Genomic DNA, 22,457 nt, shown 5'->3' with positions numbered 1-22,457 from the left:
GATTTTGGTTATGGTGGCCAGTCTGTTTAACTAGAATAGCCCACTGCGCATGAAAGTATTATAGTGCAAAAGTGCACAGATGCACTCTCTGTTTCTTCACTCTCAAAACCTGATAGGATGACAGGCCCGGAAAGATGTCAGGCGCAAGACCGCTTTACGTGCTTAACGAGGCACGGGGGTGAAACACCGCCATACTTCCTGATACTAATAATGGTCATCTACTCAGAAAATTCCATTATCACTTTTTGGGAATCGAACCCGTGACACATTGTACTGCAGCTTGTCACCCAACCACTACATCAAGCGTACAGATATTCAACGTAATACCTAAATACACGCACAGTCTAGGTATAAACATTATTTAAATATTGAAAAATTTTATTTCAATAAAATTTCAGCTATTTTATTAAGTTCTGTTTTCAGCTTTACGTTGTTGAATTTTTAAACGTTTCTAATTGAAACTAACAGTTTTATTTCAATTTTATAAAATGATAACCATTCTCTTTTTTTCCCTTAAAATTAAAACGTTAGAAAGATAATTAAAAGTAATAAGTTCTAAGTGTATTTACCTTCGCCATTTACTTACTAAATTTTAATTAGCATAGTTTAATTTTGTAATAAAAATTGTATTAAATAGATACGTAAAAGTAAATGGATGTAATCTAAAAAATACTGAATTTATGATAATTTAAAAACGTGTACGTATTTTTATCGTAATTTTATTATTAATTTCGTGAGACATACTAAATTAATTGTTATGTTATCGGCTTACTCACGAAACTGTTTGACGAGGAACTCGACTAGTTTCAAGCCATGCTAGAGACTCATATTCATGAGCAGCATTCCATGATACACGACGCGGCGATTCTCACACTGCTACTGAGCTAGAAATTAGTCAAGTTCCTGGTCAAACAGCTACGTAAGTAAGCCGATAACATAATATTTATATATCAGTTTACTTTTAACCTTCTACCCAACAATATAGATATGTCCCTAAATACATTTTTTCTTTGAAAATTATTTACAATGCCTTTATCCCATCGCATCTGTTTCATTAATACATTCACTCTCACTCACTCTCCACTCACAGCGAGAATAGAGTGAGTCAGCAAATGAGAAATGAAATCTCAGAGTACTATCATCTGTCACTGTAACACCTAAGATTCATGACTAAATCGCAATCTGACGTTCCGTACATATTTTATAAATCGCTCAACAACGTATTTGTTATGCATGGGTGCGCTGGTGTGAATGCGGCGCGCAAATTAGTTTCCACCTAAACTAGGTACGAAATATGATCAGATTAAACGGAATCAGTAGTGTTCTGATAAATTGTTGACCTTGTTATTATTTGGGAAGTGTTGTGTAAGTTATTTGTTGGTTAGGCCTTTTAGTTATTTCAAAATCTAATAATATTGGTATCGTTTTGCTAATCAGACAATAGATTGACCGTAAAGTGCAGACTCTAGTGCCGTAGATTTACTTTTCTCCAATCTGTTGATCGAAATTGCTTTACGTATCTAATAATAATAATTTGAAGATTGATTCTAGAACTTTATTGTCACTTATCCTAATAGATGGCTTGTAGCGTAATGTAGTACCAGTATCTTTACGACAATTAATGATCAATTATATGCCCGTTAAAATTATGAGGCAGATTAATATAAATTAAGAAAATTTTTTTTAATCAATACAGAAACACTTTGATATCACCACTTCTGTATCTTGTAACAGCTTTCTGGAGCCCAAAGCAAGGCTCACGGTCACACCAAGCTCCTTTTAACGTCACAAACGTATAGAAGATAGAACAGAGTCGTTTAATTCCAAATACCGTGTATAGAGCAGACAAGCGATGGTATCGATATAAATTCTAGCCTTTACACTATCAATCATGCATGCACAGCAAATAGAAAACTACTGGTGTATGGATGAAGCCGAAACAAAGTGCTCCTGTGTGTTTTAGGTATGGAAAATGATTTGTAACGGAGTTATCGCTCACTTTTTATGGCTATGCAGGTATGGAACTAAGTATGATATGGTGCAGTACACGATGCGTTTGATTTGATGAAGTTTTAAATGGAAATTGACTGTGTTTTATGACTGTCAGTAGTCAGAACGTTCACTCACAAAGTGAACAGGCAATCTACAAAACTAAGATAGCAGGAATCTACTCAAAATAAATCATCTCTGCTGGTCATTTTATTATAAGTCATTAAAGTTGGCCTCTGTTCAACATGTTGTGGCTTATATTTATAATTACATGACTATCTTGTGTATCGAGTCACAATCAGAATAGCCATCCCACTCGAAAAATATCTACATTGGTATATAGGGTTTAAATAATTAAAACTGTCACACTTACTGTCGTACTCAGAGTCATTAAATGATTACTTAAACTATTCCTTAGTTACGATTTTTTATGGAAAACAATTCCTAAGGACTGGGTTAAGTAACCATTAAATGACTCTGAGTACGGCGGTAAATAATCATATTTGCGACTATCAAGCATTCATACAAGTCAATTTGATTACTAAAACAAAGGAGTGAAAACAAAATAAAACGTTACTTCGCAATATTCTATCTTTGATAAAACAAAAAGTAAGTAATTTAACACTAGCACAGTCAATACAATTTGTGTAATAGACGCTCGTGTATGTTTATAAACGAAGTACTAAGCTATTCACGACACGTGTAAAGAAACAGTTATGTTGAACTACACATCAATATGTACATAACCAATATAAATTGATCCCTGAATGTTCGGAAAGTTCATGCAAAACGAGACCATGATAAAGTGGTTCTGTATAGCTTGAACTGTAGCGGTGCAAACATAATAATATATATCTACGTGTAATCGACAATGCGGTACAAATAACTACTATTTGAAGATTGATCTGCTCCGCCAACTATCCTTGAGAAAATTCCTTTTTGGTAACATATCTCACGTCTTTCTGACGGATTATGATGTATTTTTATGTTGTTTTTTGTATACTAAAGTAGATTTCATTTATAGTATTTTAAAAGTACATTTTTGTAGGATTAAGGTAGTTTTTCCACCAGAGATGAGTTATGCTACGTTGCTGTGGATGCGTTTGACTTCCACCAACACTATTAATTGATACACATAGTTTAGGACTGGTGGAAACGGACTTAGCTGAGCCACGTTAATTATATGGAAACATGCGTGCTATGGATGGCTTTCCTACTATAGATACATTGCATAATCGAGTACTTATCAGTGGAAACGGTCACAAAGTTTCACAGCTTAGCTATAACATCTTCATAGCATAGCTACATAGCACACCTCTAGTGGAAAATCACTTTAAAACAATCATTAATAATATTTAGAATCCATTCTTTAATTACTATTACACCTAGAACTTTTAATCTTCAAATTAATCAACAGTAAGCCGTCTCGTTACTAACAAAATTATTTGAATACCACTTAATTCCAATAGTAGACCCAAGTCCGATCCATTATAGCAACTTCATTAAATCGATTACAGTTTTACAATTAAAATACAATTGTATTCATATGACCAATGTAATCGGTTTGTCAGTTTTAAATGACAAATTAATCCGATTAATTTATTTAACAGATAGAGTGGAGATTTGATTGTTTTCGTAATTTATTGCGTATTGGTTACAATTACTGTTGTGCAACGAAATGTGATTATCTAGATCAACATGATAATAGGTTAGTAAAATAGAGGTGAATATTGATTGTTTTACGCTCCAATACATATAGCATAAGCCTGGTAATAAATAATATAGAAAACAATTCAAAATTTTATGCTGTATCTGACGTTTTACAAATTGGAAAATCTTTCGTAGTAATTTCGTCTACACAGAAAGTTTTAGAACTTAGAACTCTTTACAAAGATAAAACTACAGCCAACGGCCACCTTATTTTGGTAGATTATTATTTAGATGTTTAGAGATTCATATTGGGCGTAATGTGATGTTTTATATCTCATAACCTTTGTTTGACAAATGGATCCTCGACAAAATGTTTTTTAATTGAAACCAGTACTCCCGCAGAAAAGCGCTTTGAAACAAACAAAGTTTTCAATTGTTGTAATACCACGTAGTCAAGATATAGGACTTAAGCAACACTCTGTTTCTATATTTATAAAATTGAAAATAAAACATACCGGCAGTCAAACTGCATATTTTAATGATAGTCTTCTAAACGTCCTCTATAAACTAAGGAGTCTTTAGTTTCTCTTCGCGTTAACACACTATCTTTAAAATTCCTTTCAATTTTATTCCAACCTCTTCTTACTAACACACTTCGCTAAAAACGTAAGGTATAAAAATTTGTTCTGAAACTTCCCCACGAAGTAAACTGCATAATTATGCAATTTATAAAAATGGTCCTTCTTAGAATTTGATTCTCCATTTTGATTTATGTTGGCGACTGTATAAAGAATAGGGCAGGGCTGAACTGGCCTTAAGCTGCTCGTGGTTATGAAATATTAATGAGTAAAAACGTTTTCATTTCGAAGCACGTTAGCAAAGCATTGAATTTTTGAGAGTTCAAAGTTTGAGGTTAGGATTAGAAGATTTTACAGGATTATTATTCTCATTCATTTTAGTACTTAATCATTTATTAAATGAGTGCATCGATCGTGTTCACGCTAAGGTCGAACTAGTTTTAACATGAAACTTGAGCGATTAGTTAGGGTAATCTCGATGCATAATTTATTTCATAGAATAAATTTTGTCAACCTAATCATTACAAGCTTTTAATTTTTAATGTGGCAGATTAAAATGACTACGAACTTGAACGATGAACTTTAAACCTTGCATGACACACCTTTTCAAAACATATCGGTTAGCCATAAAACGTTATTCATTATTCAACAATATTCTAATCTACAGTACACTTATCATACACGTTGTGGACGTGGAAATCACCCTCGAGGGAAGTTTATATTGGACTCATAACATATTTGAGTAGGCTGACTCATTTTTACGTTTGTCCTCAGTTACGATGGCCGTATAAAGGGGCCGACGGCTCACTGGGCGGACGATGTGTTGGGTGGTCGGGCGCGGTGGCACGCCGCCACGCCGTCATCGCTGAGGATACGTGACGTCATACCCACTGACCGCGCCATGTACCGCTGCAGGGTCGACTTCAAAATATCGCCGACAAGAAACCATAAGATCCTTTTGGATGTTATCGGTAAGTTTGTACATAAGTAATGTATTTATTTCTTTGTATAGTCGTGTTTGTATTTCCTGGATGATATTTTTATGGAAAGGGGTTGCAATTATAAAGAAGACTCTTCTTTCCTTGTCCTGTATTATTATATTGTAAGCTGATGTCTTCAATAGTAGAAAAATACAATATTGGCAGCATTTATTTCGTGTAACGGGAACAGGATCAGAACTACACTGAACCAATAGAATTCAGGAACGAAACGGTACCAGTATTGTAAAAACCAACAAAACGCCAATAAAACGAGATGGCGACTGTGCCAAGCTTCGGCTTATGCAGGTGAACAATCGGCTATCACGGCTCAATTTTCCATAGGAATTTGCCTGTTTCAGACGTGTGTATCTACTACTCGTAGTTTGCTATCTACTACAATTACATGATAAAAGAAAATTAAATGATAAAAGAAAATAGTTTCCACACTATTCTACGTTTAAATATGTGTATGAGACACTGACAAAAAATTAATAAATGGGTCATTCTCCAAAACGAGCGTTTTTGTGTCATCCCTCTGGCGCTTTTCAGATATTGATATTTAGTGGTGGTTATGTATCTCATTGAAAGTGATGATATTCAAATAGTATATTTTTGTTGTTTTCTAAGGGATGAGAGACATAATTGCCATTAAATGTCTATGTTTGGCGCCAGAGCGATCACACGAGTGCGCTTGTTTTAGTGACTGACCCAAATAAACTTTATATTTTAGTTCATACAACTGAGTGACAACGTTCAATTTTGTTCAAAATATTTAAATAGACATTCCTCTAGTGTTCACATAAACATTCCACTATCGATGATCGTAATCCTGTTTATTAGGACAACCTGTTTATGTGTCAAAATGTATCTATTTGCATACAACATTCTACACTGAAACTCATTTGGACATTATAATCAAAATTACTTCGCTGTTTAATATTATTTCTTCTGTCAATCTGATACAAAAAGTACCTGTTTAATTTTGATTCGGGCGAATTGATAATTGTATACCCCCTTTTTGTTACACGTTGTATACAGCGTCGGTTGAACAAGTTCAGACCTGTATGGCAATCAGCCGCCGCCTATGGCTACATCTGAAACCGTGTTCAATTAATCGACTCTGATTTTTATCCCATTCGAAAATTGTAATGATACTAACAACCATAGTCTATTCCTCCGACATCATACCACTTAAGTACAGCAATCAAAGATTAAAACACAAATGGTTATGTACCAAAATATACACTTAGTACTTTAGCCGGGAGCTAGTTCTCACAAATATTTAATAATGCCGTTTTATACGCCTGCGTTACTAAGTGCAGGATACACGGCGTGACACTTTTAGGTAGACAGTTATTGTACAATATTCATAGCTTGACTAGCTATCACGGTGCTCCGGCTGTCTAGGATCGTTCATTTAACATTTATAGCGACTATTTCAAATTCGCATTCGAATGCAAACTTCCAGTGCGCTTGTGTGAACGCGCCTTTAATATTCTCCGCTCAATTTGTGGTTATTGGAGTTGTTGCTTTCATGTGTTTATGTTATTACTGATCAGTCAATGACGCGGTTCTCTATATGTTTATAGATAGTCATATTGGATATGACTTATTTGCTGAAACTAGTTTATAATTAAGTATTTGAATATTTTTGTGTCACACTTAGTATCAAATACAATAATAATATGATGGAGCGTAAAGTCATTTTGGAGAGTCAGTACCATTATATAAAAAGATGCCAACTCCTTTCAATCCAACCTCCTGTTTCGGTTGTTGTCACATAGTCTACAATGTAAAATTTTGTAAGTTCTGGTCAAATCTGCGATATTTCTGTGTATTACAGTTTTTGTAACAAAATTGGCAAATTATGTATCAACTCAGAGAAATAAAAAGCTTAAAGTTATTCTTCTTGTGTTACCTAAATTCCTTTCTAAATAATATTAATCTCAACTTTGAACACAAACAAGGAAATGCTCAGTATTTTAACTTAAAAACAATACAGTTACCACATGGTTACGAAGGCCAAATGAAGTCAAGAGAAACTCGTTACGTTTCTTTTTCAATCCACGAGGAGTGCAAATGCGGAGCCATTTTGCGCAACAACTCTGTGAGTTTGAGAACTTTTCATTTTTCCAACTCTTTGATGAAACAAAAAAGAAAATGTTTGGCAACAAAACATATTTAACTTGTTTACTTCCTTAATGTTACTAATCCTTTGATAGTATTAGGAAAGTATATTTTTAATAATCGTTGTTTTTATTTTAAATTGATAATTATTTTTAGTATTCATCACAGCAACAGCCTATAAGTGGCCACTGCTGACCAAAGACCTCTTCTCGCAGAGATAAGGTTTGAGCATTAATCACCACGCTTGGTCAATGTAGGTAATCTTAGAAAGTAAAGGGACTGCACGGTTGGTGCGGTGGCTGGGCAACTGGCTGCCGCGCAACGGTTAGTTGATTCGATTCCCGCACGGAGCAACTCTTTGTGTGATCCATAAATTATTGTTTCGGGTCTGGGTGTCATGTGCATGTGAACTTTGTATATTTGTAAACGCACCCACGACACAGGAGAAAATCCTAATGTGGGGCAACGTTTAAAAAATCTATATATATATATATAACTCAGAAAAAGGTCACATTTCTAATTTTGCTGTTGGTAGGTTTCAAACCCGTACCATCATGCATGAGAAGCGAACGTGTTAAGCCTCCGAGCCACCACGTTATTAAGTACTCATAAACTGTTTGAAAAGTGTTTTAAATAAGGTTATTTATACAATTATACATATGTTCAGATTGTGACTAAAAATAGTCTTACTAAGCCCTACACAATGATCAAATCAGACAACCTCTTGCTAGGCAGCTATTAGTACACATTCAAAAATGCAGAAACAGACCAATGTACCACATCATCAAAGTCACTCAAAACTAAATTTTCTATCACCGAAATGAGCAAAGAAATTTAAGTACAGACGTTTGAAAGGCTCCATTATAATGGATATTGAATTCTATATAACATTAAATTGGGTTCTCAGATACGGGACGTATATCCGGTCAAATAATATGGTCGACTTGAAGCTTAAACGTATTGGGCCAGTTGTACTCACATTCAGTCAAATAATCTTTTATCAAATCGATTGTAAAGCTTCTTGAAATGGTTTTATTTTGGCCATTTATTTATGAGGCATTTTAAGGTTAGCTATAATATGTATTTGTCGTGGGAATTTTCTATTGTTTCATAAAGTTTGTAATTATAACTTAACCAATGAAAAGATGGGAGTGTGAAAGAGCTATGCTTTGGCACGAATGGGCCGGTTCGACCGCAGTAATACCACGTCCTCACAGAAAACAGACGTGAATCTACGCTTCCGTTGTGTGAGTGAGGTTACTGGAGGCCCAATTACCCCCTTCTAAGGTTCCGAATCCCCGATTCTCCAAAAATCCTTAAATTCAAAACCCTTAAAAGGCCGGCAACGCACTTTTAACGCCTCGGGTGTTTCGCGTGACCATAGGAGGCACCATCAGGTGCCCGTCTGCTCGTTTACTAGCTTATACAATAAAAAAGAAGGTGTTACATTGTACGTTTATAAAAAAATATTATGCCATTATATTATAATATAAAAATATTATAATTAAAAAATATTTATATAAAACTCATCAATGCAACCACACTACATAATAAAATAGAACAATAAACACAATTTATATTAACAAATAAACATTTCAAACTCATCACAATTTAATTCAAAACATGAAACAATACAATATCAACATCCAAAACCAATAAATAAATATGACCAATAAGTAGCCAACTCGAATTGACGATACAAATCGATAAATTCATTATTTATACAAATCAAAACCATGTAAAACCAAACTATGGAAATAATTCATCGTCCACTTTCTATAATATTGACCGTGTATGGCCTTCCACCTATCAATAAGGCTTTGTATACCACAAAATGTTGGTGTATCAATATTTTATGACTGTTCAAGTCACCTGGTTCCCATGTACGTCATAAATTTATGTGTGGTATCGGAACGCAGCCAAATCGTACTCGGTTATTGGCAGACATCTTGCTTCCGATGATGAAGTTGTGTTTTAGGATTTATGAAATACAACAAAGTTAACAAACATGAAATGTTTAGGAATAATACCTTCCACTGGAATTGAGCTTCTTCGAATAATTTGGTATTAGTGCAACGTGTCTTCGAAATCTACTTAATAATACTACTTACTTGTGATTAAAGAAACATATAAAGAGACTGTTATACAAATTAAAAAAGCATTTAATTTTGTGGTTGTCTTACATACAATGTTTTTCTTAATACTCATGAAAGAATATTTTCTTCATTAACTAGTATAATTATACTATATTTCTTCGGAACTATATATATACATACATTCATTCAAACAATTCACAATAAGCTACTTTTTCTCAAGGAATTTCTAAGAAACTACTTTAAATATCCTTTCAATATAAATGGTGTTGCAAAGATATTGAGATGCAACAAAAAGTGTAACCCAATAAAGTAACCATTTTACTCTGCCGTCTGTGGCTGCATATTGCATACTGGCATTGTGCCAATCTCAGTTTTATTGGCTAATAATTCTTTTAGTTTTATCACTGTGTCGAATTATGGAATCGGCGTGAACGTCTCAGTTAATGTGCTGTTTATAAGAATATTGAATAAAGTGGAACAAAAATATAAATACTGTAGTAACTAATAAAAGATCCAATTAAAGCTAAAAAAGAGAAATCAAGTAGATATCTTCATGATGTGAGATGTTTTAAGTATGAAAAAGGCGGTTTGACTGGAGTAATACCACGGCCGCATCGACAACCGACGTGAAACATCGCTTGCGTTGGGTTTCGTCGTATGAGTGAGGTTAATCACATATTACATAAACACTGACCTCCGAGTATCTAGGAATAGAAATAAAATTCGGTCTACCATTTTTATATAACAGGCAATTTAATTCCTCTACCATCTAAACAGTTATCAAATATATCTTGATATAGAAACCGCTGAACAAATTAAAGTATTACTCAACAGTCTCAATACCGACCACAAGATCAAAACCTTTTAATATAACCTATCTCAATATCGGTTGTATGGCAATACCTGATGTGAGGTTTATAGTTATTTTGTTTACCAATCAAATCACCAATATTGACTGCTCAACATAGTCTCCTAAAAAAGTTTAATGACAGTCTAGTTGGCAAACTGATATCGGTTTGGAACTAAAGATGATGTGGTTTGTAGTGTATAGGTATTTTAAAATATTTTGATTTTTTCCTAAGCATGTATTTTACTACGACGCAGCTATCTTTCATCGTAACTGTCAATTATTCACGACTTAAATTTGAATATTACTAATTCATGAAAATATTCTAGACTGAAATAATCTCTTAATAGATTCAACATTATTATCATACTTGATTCATTGCCGAAGCGCGCAATAATTTTAATTTACTCGATCTGCTACGATCGCGTAGCTGTCGTAGCCTACGGCTACGCCGTAACCGCGACTACGACGTAGCCATTAGTTAGATTTTTCATATTTTTAAATTAAATATTCTGACAACTTCTTTGTTAATATTGAAACATGTTTTGGTATTTTAAATTATTTACTGACTGTGCATTGTATAGATGAAACTTTTGGATGTTTTAATTTTAAATTGAGGTAAGTATGAAAATTCACTCACGTAACTGTTTGACGAGAAACTTGACGAGTTCCTACATGAATAAGCCGATAACATAACAATTATAAAATAAAATAAAATAAAAATACTTGAAAATTAACATTTCTCTATAATTAAAGCATAAAGCTAAGAAAATGTTGCAATCCTATTTCAAATTAGTGTAAAAATAGACAATGTGGAAAACCAAAGGGCATGATTCTGGCATACGTCTTTTGCTTCATTCATCAATCTCTTCATGCGTCAGCATCCTTTTAATTAAACCCTGTTTTAATTAGTCGTTACCGTATTTGGTCAACGTATATCAATATAAGGCCTTCTTTATCGACTTCCTGATACAATCTCGCTCAATTGCTCGCTCGACATCCCTTCCTTCAGTACAATCAAACCTTTCCATTCTTTGACAGTATTCAAAGACCCTAATAAACAAAGAAACAAAAAAAAATCCATAATTTCATCTCAAAATTTCACATTGCCATTTGATTTGATTCCTTACATTATAACAATGGAAACTCGCAAACGACGAAGATTGCTTGGCCAAAGTAATTTGCATCAACGATGTCTTTCGAGACTTTTATTTTAGCAATATAGGGTCCGAGGGTAAGTTTAATGTAGGGTAACTCAATTACGTGAGGTACTTTGAGTGCGTGTCTTTTTTCGTCACACGGCCCATCTGTTCCTCCAATATAACATTTTCAATCTGTAGAAGTAAATGGAACAAGGTCAGCTGCTGGTTTTCTCACGCGACCAGTTAAAATGAGGGTCGACGGTTATTATGGTTTGAACCTACCTACTGTTTATTAACACGTTATTTCTCTTTTGGGGTCTTGCAGCCATTGGATCGGTTTGTAGGGTTGATAGTTCTTTTTTATTTTTATTGTCATTTGAATTATATAGTAATATATATATATATATATATATATATATATATATTGTTTCTTTGAGCCAACCCGCATTAAGCGAGCGTGGTGATTAATGCTGAAATCTTCTCCGTGCGAGACGAGGCTTTTGCTCAGCAGTGGCCACTTCTAGGCAAGGCTCGGATACCGGTTAAATTTTCAAACCGTTATTATGTACTTGTACGCAAAACCTTTACATTGGGTTTCGTTCGCGAAACCGGTTTTTTTAAACCGGTATTTGGAACAGTATTTTCATAAAGGTTTTTTCGGATTAACCGGTTTAGAGCAATAAAAACCGGTTAATACGACGCACATCAAAGAAACGCCGCGCGCTGTTCAGCTTATTTCAATAATAATATTTCAACGCGTGTACCGACATGCCCCTCGTCGAATAAACCGGTTAATTTAGGTTAAAATAAAGTTCTTTAATGTTCACGTTCTTAAGAAAAGTTCGGAGGAAAACCGATATAAACCGGTATTAACCGGTATTTTTTAAACTGGTTCCGAGCCTTGCTTCTAGGCTGTTGATATGATTGTGTTTCTTTAGAGGATACAGAAAAACTATGTCTCCATAGAATTCATTTGACGTGTCATGTTAAATTATAGTTCACGACTACTCGTGGTAATAACGAAAATGTAATTTAAAACTTGAACCATTATTTTGATTCATGACACGCTAAAAATATTTTAGTAGTATCCAGGTAAATTGGAAACAGTTGTTGAACTGATTCCAATTTTACCTTAAGGAACATTTTTATATCTTATTCAATGATGATACTATTTCGTTCCTGTATATTATATTCACCACGCTCATTTTGTAAGAACATTATTATATCTCTTCTAAAAAAGGTATAAAGAAGAGATAAGAGAAATTACAAAAAGAGAGACTGATGACAGTCACACCTTTTATCCCCGAAAGGGTAAACAGAGGTGCACATTACGGCACGTAACGCCACTGTACAATATACACCCATTTTTCACCATTTGTGTTGTAATGCGAGCTATAGCCATATACCGGACACAATTCCAACCTCCGTGTCAATACTGAGAAATTTTCGAGAAGCCGAAATAAGCCTAACAATACTTTGCCCGAACCAGGAATCAATCCTGAGACCCCTTTCTCGACAGTCACACTTGCAACTACTGAACCAACAACGTAGTAACTTTCAAAAACTTTTGAACTATAATAAATGAAATATGAAAAGCCATTGCAGAAACTGCGACTACATAATCGCGTAACAACATAAATAAATTAATTGGACGTTATGAGATACAAATATTCATAGAGCGGAGGATGCAAATTTAATATTTAATGCTCTAGTCTCAGTTCAGTATTCTAAGCTTAAACATTTTTAATATTATACCAGCTTTAGCGCGTGTTGCTTTTATGTAAGCCAATATCCGTTTAAGGCCTATGTTTGTGTGAGAGGAGACAGCGGAAGCTAAATAGATGAGCGTTTTTTAACTATTCATAACGAAATTGTGATAATTTACGCTAAAAAACGAAGATTTAATTGTTTCACTACTACTTTTCTTCCGTTAGCTCAGGTAGGATAAAAAAATAGAGAGTATAAAGGCTTTCTGTTTCAGATGCTAAACCAAAAATGGCAGATTTCTGTTTTATTGCTCGAAGACGTAATATTTGTTTGTATACATAAAAGATATTATTTTTTCATGATTTCCAGAAAAAATAGTATAGAGGTTATAAAGTCAGTGTACATTTATATCCTTGTAATATGTACAAATATTTTATGTATGGCACTATCACTCATAATGTTAGTTCTAGGAAAGTGAACTGAAAAAATATTCAAAAATGTAGAAAATTTTTCATCCAACATTTTAAGCATATTCAGTTAGTTAAAAATGTATCGCGCGGCTATTTTATTTAAATAACTGCTAGAATTTTGTGCTGAAAAATTATAAATTTGAATTTATTTTTAGCTTATTTTTCTATTGTTACAGAACTACCAGAGAAGCCGAAGATTTTTGATGAATTCGATAAAGAAGTGGTCGGTGTGGCCGGCCCTTACATAGAAGACACTAGTTTGAAGCTCACCTGCGTTGTAAGTGGAGGTAAGCAGGCAACCTTATACCCGTAGTTTATTAGCATTTGTTTGAGAAAACTAAAAACTCCTTTTCTGGCGAAACTAAATGACTAATTCTAAATCAGTTTAACATTGTCGTAAGTCTATAATATAAAAAAGTCGGGTTTTCCGTCCTGACGCTATAACTCCAGAACGCACGAACTGAGTTCCATGGTTTTGCATTAGTTGGAAAGGTCTCGGGCTCCGTGAGGTTTATAGCAAAGAAAATTTAGGAAATTACAAGAACAAGAAGGAAAACAAGGAAAGTCACTGCTGGCGAAACAGAGTTCGCTGGGTTTGCTAGTTTTCTAAATGTATAAAAACTCCTGTGACTCCTCTGGTGTTGCGGGTGTCCATGGGCGGCGCTTATCGCTTACCATCAGGTGACTCGCTTGCTCGTTTGCCTCCTATTCCATAAAAAAAACGTACCTTGTATATTAGATCAGTAAGACCATTTTCAGACATCGTTTTGTACATAAATCCTGTAAACATTTCAACTATCCTTAATTTAGACCATTTCGTTAATCGCTACGCCACTACTACCCACTGCACCATATCACAAGATCGGGTGTCAAAAACGGTTAACTTTCCGCAAACACGATAAAGCAAAAAGTTAAACATTGACGTCTGAAGGGAAAAGTGTCGGTGCCTAGTCGAAGTTCGAATTAAAGTAGTTACCTTTGTGACGTCACAACTAAAGTTTACAGTTGACCGGCGACTAACTCGATGAAATAGGGTACGTTGGACGAGAGGAATAAAATATTCTTTTGACCTGCTCAATATATGTATGCCTTGTACATTATGTACAAAGAATGTGAAGCATTGTCTGATGTTATAATGTTTAACTTTGACTACCTTTTTGGAAACGAAAGGTTTGTAATAAAATTTTATATATGACGAAGGAGAAATCTACGTGGTGTTTTGAAAAAGTGTGACGTCATCATTGCTGACGTCACAGTTGTTGTTCTCACGATGGTCACCCATTTTGGGGCTTGGAAAAACTTCACGAGTACTGTAAACTTAGTTTATTCAACTCCCAGAGAGGTCCGTACTGTACGGCGATCGGAGTGCAACTGCCTCGATTGCCTACAGTGCGGGCGTATTTATAGGACTCGGCGCACGAGCACGTGCTTACAAGTTTTAGGTTAAGTATTGAAATTACAATGATAACGTTAATTTTACATCGTGTTAAACTTAAAATAATCAACTGATGATTAATAAACTGATTTTTAGGACAATCAAGTGAATTAACCAAACTTATTCTACTTTCTCTGATTAGTTGATGTGGTTGCGCCGACACGGCCATACTGACAGGCGGTGCGCGCTCTGCACCAGCCTCGTTGATTTTTTTGTTGATCCTCGTAGGTTCTCGGTGATTCTCGTAGGTTCTCGGTGATTCTTGTAGGTTCTCGGTGATTCTCGTAGGTTCTCGGTGATTCTCGTTGGTTTTGTTATGTTGTGATGTGATTACCTGTAGGCAAAGAAAGTATTTTCTCTGAGAAGGATTTCTGTTCATTATAAATTAGTTGTTAGTCTCGTAGAGTTCTCGGAGGGTCTCGTAGATTTCTCGGAGGGTCTCGTAGATTTCTCGGAGGGTCTCGTAGATTTCTCGGAGGGTCTCGTAGATTTCTCGGAGGGTCTCGTAGATTTCTCGGAGGGTCTCGTAGATATCTCGGAGGGTCTCGTAGAGTTCTCGGAGTTTAATTTAGAATTTTTGAAATTTGAAAAGAGTAATTAACCATGCAATACTTATCTGTTTATTCTGGTGGGTTGTTTTCACTCTCCAGGTCGTGGTTTTGATGTACTTGCGGCTGTTGATTCGTTCCAGTTGATCAGGTTGAAGAGCTGATGATGAAGCGGCTGGGGTAAGGGCTTCTTGCTATCCCACTTCTGATGACGAAGGAGAAATCTACGTGGTGTTTTGAAAAAGTGTGACGTCATCATTGCTGACGTCACAGTTGTTGTTCTCACGATGGTCACCCATTTTGGGGCTTGGAAAAACTTCACGAGTACTGTAAACTTAGTTTATTCAACTCCCAGAGAGGTCCGTACTGTACGGCGATCGGAGTGCAACTGCCTCGATTGCCTACAGTGCGGGCGTATTTATAGGACTCGGCGCACGAGCACGTGCTTACAAGTTTTAGGTTAAGTATTGAAATTACAATGATAACGTTAATTTTACATCGTGTTAAACTTAAAATAATCAACTGATGATTAATAAACTGATTTTTAGGACAATCAAGTGAATTAACCAAACTTATTCTACTTTCTCTGATTAGTTGATGTGGTTGCGCCGACATATATTATATTGATAGCTAAAATCTTAGATTTTCCCATTGTCCAGTCTTTACATCTTCTTTCTGTGGCATAACGATAGTGTTTCTTTTATATAGATAACAATATTTTTATATCGTTTACAAAATTACGCTACTGTATATTTTTTGTTATTTTCGCACTATGAATGGTTAGACGCATAAAAAAACCCAGATATAAAATAACCAAGCTTGTATAACTGCTGATCGCTGATGCTGCTGATTAAGATTAAATATTACGCTATCGGTTAACTCACGTAACTGTTCGACGAGGAACTCGTGTGTCGCAGGATGCTGCTCATGGATAAGAGCCTCTACCATGGCTTGAAATTAGTCGAGTTCCTCGTCGAACTGTTACGTGAGTAACCGAAAGTTATAATAAAATTAAAGTATTAAGATTTAAAATAAAACATAATTATTAACACTCGTAGGTATTAATATTCGCAACTCAAATTCTAAAGTAGTCTAATAAATTATTTAACTGGAGGATCTGCCTCATTTTATAATTGAAACAAATTCGATTATAAATTACGGGAGGGAGTTCAAACAACCTTAAGATTTGTTAATCAGCAGTTTCACAAATTTGCCTTTATTAATATTTGATTCGTAAATAGTTGCTTATATTTTATTTTTGGATGGACTTGGAACGAGAAATGAACACCGAGAATTTCGTCATTCATGTTTTTTCGTGTGAAAACTTGCTTCGCCGTATTTACGGTACTGAAATGTGGAAATATTTAATATATTAACACTATATTTAGCTTCAGCACGAATGGGTCGGCTCGACCTGAGTAATACCACGGCCTCATAGAAAACCGATGTGAAACAACGCTTGCGTTGTGTCCCTGATTCCCCAATAGTGTCCATGGGTGGCGGCGATTGCTTACTATATCATATGGTTCTTTACTGGCTTACATCAAAAAAATTAAATTAAAAATTTAAAAAACCCCGACACTTAATTTCCCTTTAAAAAGTAAAAAATAATAAAAGAAACCTAATCTTAAAGTACCTAAGAATGTACTAATAATTCTAAAAAAAAAATACGTCGCGTTGGGGGGACCGCTTCTAATTATTTCTTACTTCTCTACGATTGTTTCATAAGTATCACATGCTTGGTGTTTGATGTTTAAGTACTTAACTATAACGCAGAAAATAGATACAAAGAGGCGCGGGCGGCGGTATGCAGTCCGTATTCATGCGGTCCCCCAACGCGACGTATTTTTTTTTAATTATTAGTACATTCTTAGGTACTTTAAGATTAAGTTTCTTTTATTATTTTTTACTTTTTAAAGGGAAATAAGGTTTTTGTGTCAACCTTTTTTAAATTTTTAATTTAATTTTTTATTTCATACTTTTTATAGGTAGGTTAGGTAAAGTTAGGCTTACATATACTTACTATAATTTCAATTCTTGTTAAGGTAAAGATTACCTACATTCAAGATCAAGCTCGTTCGTTATGTTTTTTTTTTAAATTAATTACTAGTTTTTGTTTCTATAAGTAGGCTAAAGATTACATTGGTGCAGGTTTTATATTTTTGTATTTTATAAAATTTTAAATTTTATTTAAAATTTTTTAATTTTTTTTTACAATTTTTTTTATTTAATTTTTTATTTTTGTTAATACGAAAAAATGATATCTTTCAGTGCGGTTTCATTTGAGACCGCATCCCAGTATATTTGCAGACCTTCGGTTAATCTCCCGCTTACGTTACTTTCACCGCCCATAACTTTAAAACGGCTCAACCGATTTTCATCATTCATATCTAAGAACACTCGCACATAAGTCCCCTTTAATACGAAAAAAACTAAATTAAATCACTGCATCCGTTCGGGAGTTACGATGCCACAGACAGACAGACAGACAGACAGACAGACAGACAGACAGACAGACAGACAGACAGACAGACAGACACGTCAAACTTATAACACCCCTCTTTTTGCGTCGGGGGTTAATAAAAAAATATACCTTGTCGTCGTGGTGGCCCAGAGGTCGGACGCTTGCTTCTCATGCATGATGGCGCGGGGTCGAAACCTACCAATGGCAACCGCCAATGTGACTATTTTCGAGTTATATGTACTTTCTAAGATTATTTAAACACAAACAATCAATAAAAACATCATGAGGAAGCTTGGGCTTATAATTTCTAATTAAAAGTTTGAAATCTCCAATCCGCATTGAGCAAGCGTGGTAATTAATGCTCAAACCCTCTCCGTGCGAGAAGAGGCCTTAGGTCAACAGTGGCCACTCATAGGTTGTTGATGTGATATGTATGATATTTATGCCTCTCTTATATGTTATATACTATGTTTTGTACTTAACTAACATTCAAATGTGTTATAGTGAAACTTTAGTAGGTGTTAATTTTATATTTATTTTTTGAAGTGATCGTATTTCGTTTACATCTCTTGACGCCCACGGAATTTTGTGTGGGCTCGTAACATATTAATTACTTAAAAATCTATTTATAACTCGAAAAGGGCACTTGAGTTTAAAAATGTAATTAAAAAATAACGAAATTGTGTCTCGAAATAAAACCTCTTTAATATCAATGAGTAACTGTATACTTTTGTAACTCGACTACGTGTTTAGTATTTAATATCATTATTATTCTCTCCCTATAATAAATTTTAGATCAAAATAATTATGTTGGGTATCTGCTCACTAATCCTTTGAATAGTAGATATAAAATACTTCATAGCTAGACTCTGTGCTTCTACTGAGAAATTTTCTAAAAACCGAAAATAGCCCAGCAATACTTCGCTCGACCCGGGAATCAAACTCGAGACCCCCGGCAGTCATACTTGCAAACACTTGGCCACCGTGGCAGTCTGGAAATGTGCCTGGTATATGGCAATAGGCTCACCACCTATTACTTGGGGCTTACAACATAAATTATGAAAAGTGGGTGTACGTTGTACAGTGCCATAATGTGCACCTCTGCCTTCCCCTTCGGGAATAAAAGGCGTGACGAATTAAAAAAAAATACTTAATAGCTTCAATCTAGCATACATCTTTTGTTTAATCCATCTTGAAGTCATTAAGGAACCTTTCTTTGACCCTGAATCCTTGTTCCAGGTAAACCAATGCCTCGTATTCGTTGGTGGCGTGATGACAAGGTGATAGCCACCCTGGCTCCTGTAGATGACGAGTCCCGGCTCAGTCTGCTAGAGCTGAGGATACCGAAGCTGTCGAGGGACTACTTCGAGGCTGTATACACTTGTACTGCTGACAATACAGTGCTGGTGCCTCCTCTAAGGGTCAATGTGCAGATTCAGCTTTATCGTGAGTATTTTATATTCATTTTGTTTTTTATTCAGAAAGGCTTGACTAAGCGTATTTCCTTCTATTTTCAATTAGGTTTAAGAAATTAAAGTTTCATACTTTTGAGTTTTTATTTTTTTCTGTTTAGTAGCGGCTTATGAGTTAATACAATAATTCAATAATAGAGGTACATGTCCAAACTGGTTCTATGCCACTACATACCTATTCATGAAAAATTTACCACGACCACTTGTGTTTTGAGAAATATACTTAGTATACAGGTTGAGACTTTGCTTTGACGGTGACTGCATAGTAGGCGCGGTGACTGAACAACTAACTGTCGTGCAACGTGTCGCGGGTTCGATTCCCGCACGGAACAACTCTTTATGTAATCCACAGATCGTTGTTACGGTATGTTTGTAAACGCACTCACGATACAGGAGAAAATCCTAAAGCGGGGCAACGTTTGAAAAAACGGTATATAGGTACATAAAAATCATAAATAACCAAAACAAAGTAAATGAAAATACCGTAGTATTTTACTAAAAACAAAACACTACCCAAAAAACAAAACTACTCAGTCAAAATGATACTCAACCTAAGTCATAAGTTGAAAGTACATAATAAGTTAGAAACGCAGGTCTCCAATTTATAGAGGCGGCGGTGCGGGAACGGGCCTAATATTCCGTCATTTGTCTGACTAAACGCGTTCGGACATTATGAGCGCTGACAGCACACTACGTCATCTCACATATGATAGTAATATATGAGGATAAACATCGTAGATTTACACGAAAAAGTAAGATATACGTGACTTAAGATTTGCGGAAGCAGTAAGTTATTTTGCCTTTTGGCTGGGGGAGAAAATAGAGCGTTCCTTTATGAGAAAACGTTACTTTACCTTGCTTTATTTGGGTGGGGATTTATCTCCTACTTATGGTGGGCACTTAGTTATTAATCTTACTTAAATGATAAACAAGTAACGTGTTTGACTGTATATAAAAGTGCATTCTAATCAGTTCGCACTAAAGACTTATCGTACACAGTTTTAATTTAATCTTTAACTAACTCGGACGGTTAAACTCTATAACTGACTCTATTGTCATTCAGTCAGGGTATATTGTATAGTAACGCAACACACGTTTAAGGAAAAATAAAATAACGTTTACATTACGTTTTATTGTCCATTTTACATGAAAATAGTGGCGAGTTTCCTCCAACGCAGCAACATTTACCGTGTAAATATTTTTATATTTCTCAAAGAAAATAAACGCCGCTATAAAAAGATATAAGGACAGTTTATTTAATCAAATCTAGTGCCACCCTTTCTCAGTTGTTACCCAATCTGCCTCGAGCAAGGAAAAATAACATTGGATGCCGCAAAATAGTTGGAAACTTTCATAACATCCGCATTACACGGGGACAAACGTTCATTTTCTGTTATTGCAAGACTGAATCCACGTAAATCCGTGCGATTAACCTATATCAACCGCGCTAGTCTCCTGGATTATCTCGGAATATGACGGTTCGTCGGTAGACAGGATTCTTTTGTCACCGCTCACCCCTAAGGGCCATTAGTTTTTATTTGTGTAGCATTGTCCTGTCGTGACGGCATCGCCACGTCGCCGCACAGGAAATTATTCTCCATTATAATAACCCATGATGTCATTCGTTCAGTAATGCACGTTTAGTTCACCTTTTTCCAACAAAGCTTTTAGTGAACGATCTTATTTTTGTTTTTAACACTTTTTCAACTACCCCTGCCGTTAATGGACGCCATTAGCGTTTTAGTTCCCATTGTTCGGATTGCTTCAGTTTAATTCGTGCGATGGATTTATGGATCTAATTTTGTCGCGAGTTCAATTTTATAATTTGACGTTTATAATGAAGTAAGCTTATTTTTACTTTGAGAGGCAAATGGTCGGGGTTTAAGTAAGTATTTTTCGGGGTACGCTCTCATCCGCATTGATGGATTACCGTTGTTTTTAACGGTTCGTACAATTTCTCATACTGTGTCGGGTAGGCGCTCGAAGCAACAAATTTCCAATAAAAATAAGCTCAGCTTAAAACGTTGCAAACATTGAATTACAGATCAACTTTAATGGATAGTCCATTATCGTACGTATGCGTATTTTTTTTGTAAAAAAAAATCGAAAAACATTTTACGTGAGTATAACCTGTGGCACGTGTCGGTTTTTTTATTCGAAACATTAGTTACCTATTCCATTTTGAATATTTTCGGATTTTGTATTTATTTTGTGACAGCCTGTTCAATCGGATGATCGTAAACGTGATTGCCTAACATGTAGCATTGCATATGAACTGTTTTACAAATTATCCTTCGGCTAAACAACGAAATGTTCAACACACAATAGTCTAATAACTGACTGTAGTACAAAAGACCTACAATTGATATCCGTCTATAACTTTAGCTACCTCTTTTAAAGTTATTATAATAATATCGGTAATAAAATAGGCATTCTATTCAAAACCTTAAATTGTGTGCGTGGGAGCTTTATAATAGTCATATTTAGTAACTGGGTAGTCTGGCTGTCATACAACAAAAGTCCGTACAAACGCTGCCCTAATGATGATAAGGGTCCGCGTTTGTCACTTCACTGTCATTTTTTTCGTGAATAAAATATTTTTAACGGTACTTTGATTTTTTTTCGAAAATCATTCCGAAATGCGCAGTGGTGATATTTTTGTGGAGAATGTTTCCGTGAAAATAAATGAAAATGGAAATAATATCGACCTTGATATATACAGAGTGACGTGTAATTTGACGCATTCCTCTTGGGAGGTGATAATACGACTAATTTCCTACAAATTAACTCTGAGGTAACTAGTCCGAAAGTAGCTAGTTTCGGATAAAACGTTAACAATAAAAATTTACTTGCTTTTTTAAAAATAATGATATTTCTACTATATTTTTATTTATTAATTGTTTTGTAGTCAGTTCGGATTTTTTTGTCCATAACCAAAAATTTTGAATATCT

The 22,457-nt window shown here is 35.0% G+C and overlaps 1 protein-coding gene across 2 annotated transcripts in view; it reads left to right on the top strand.

Moving 5' to 3' along the window:
* LOC118263796 (synaptogenesis protein syg-2) overlaps positions 1 to 22,457 on the top strand; it is a 177,151-nt gene that overhangs the window by 130,099 nt on the left and 24,595 nt on the right. For both annotated transcript variants that reach the window (XM_050705440.1, XM_050705439.1), the window contains exons 4-6: positions 4,992 to 5,188; positions 13,763 to 13,873; positions 19,273 to 19,479. In XM_050705440.1, the coding sequence (XP_050561397.1) occupies positions 4,992 to 5,188; positions 13,763 to 13,873; positions 19,273 to 19,479 (515 nt within the window). The remainder of the gene's footprint in view (positions 1 to 4,991; positions 5,189 to 13,762; positions 13,874 to 19,272; positions 19,480 to 22,457) is intronic.

This window comes from Spodoptera frugiperda, chromosome 27 (assembly GCF_023101765.2).
Source record: "Spodoptera frugiperda isolate SF20-4 chromosome 27, AGI-APGP_CSIRO_Sfru_2.0, whole genome shotgun sequence".
Taxonomy (NCBI): Eukaryota; Metazoa; Arthropoda; class Insecta; order Lepidoptera; family Noctuidae; genus Spodoptera; species Spodoptera frugiperda.
This window is presented reverse-complemented; position numbering and strand designations above follow the sequence as displayed.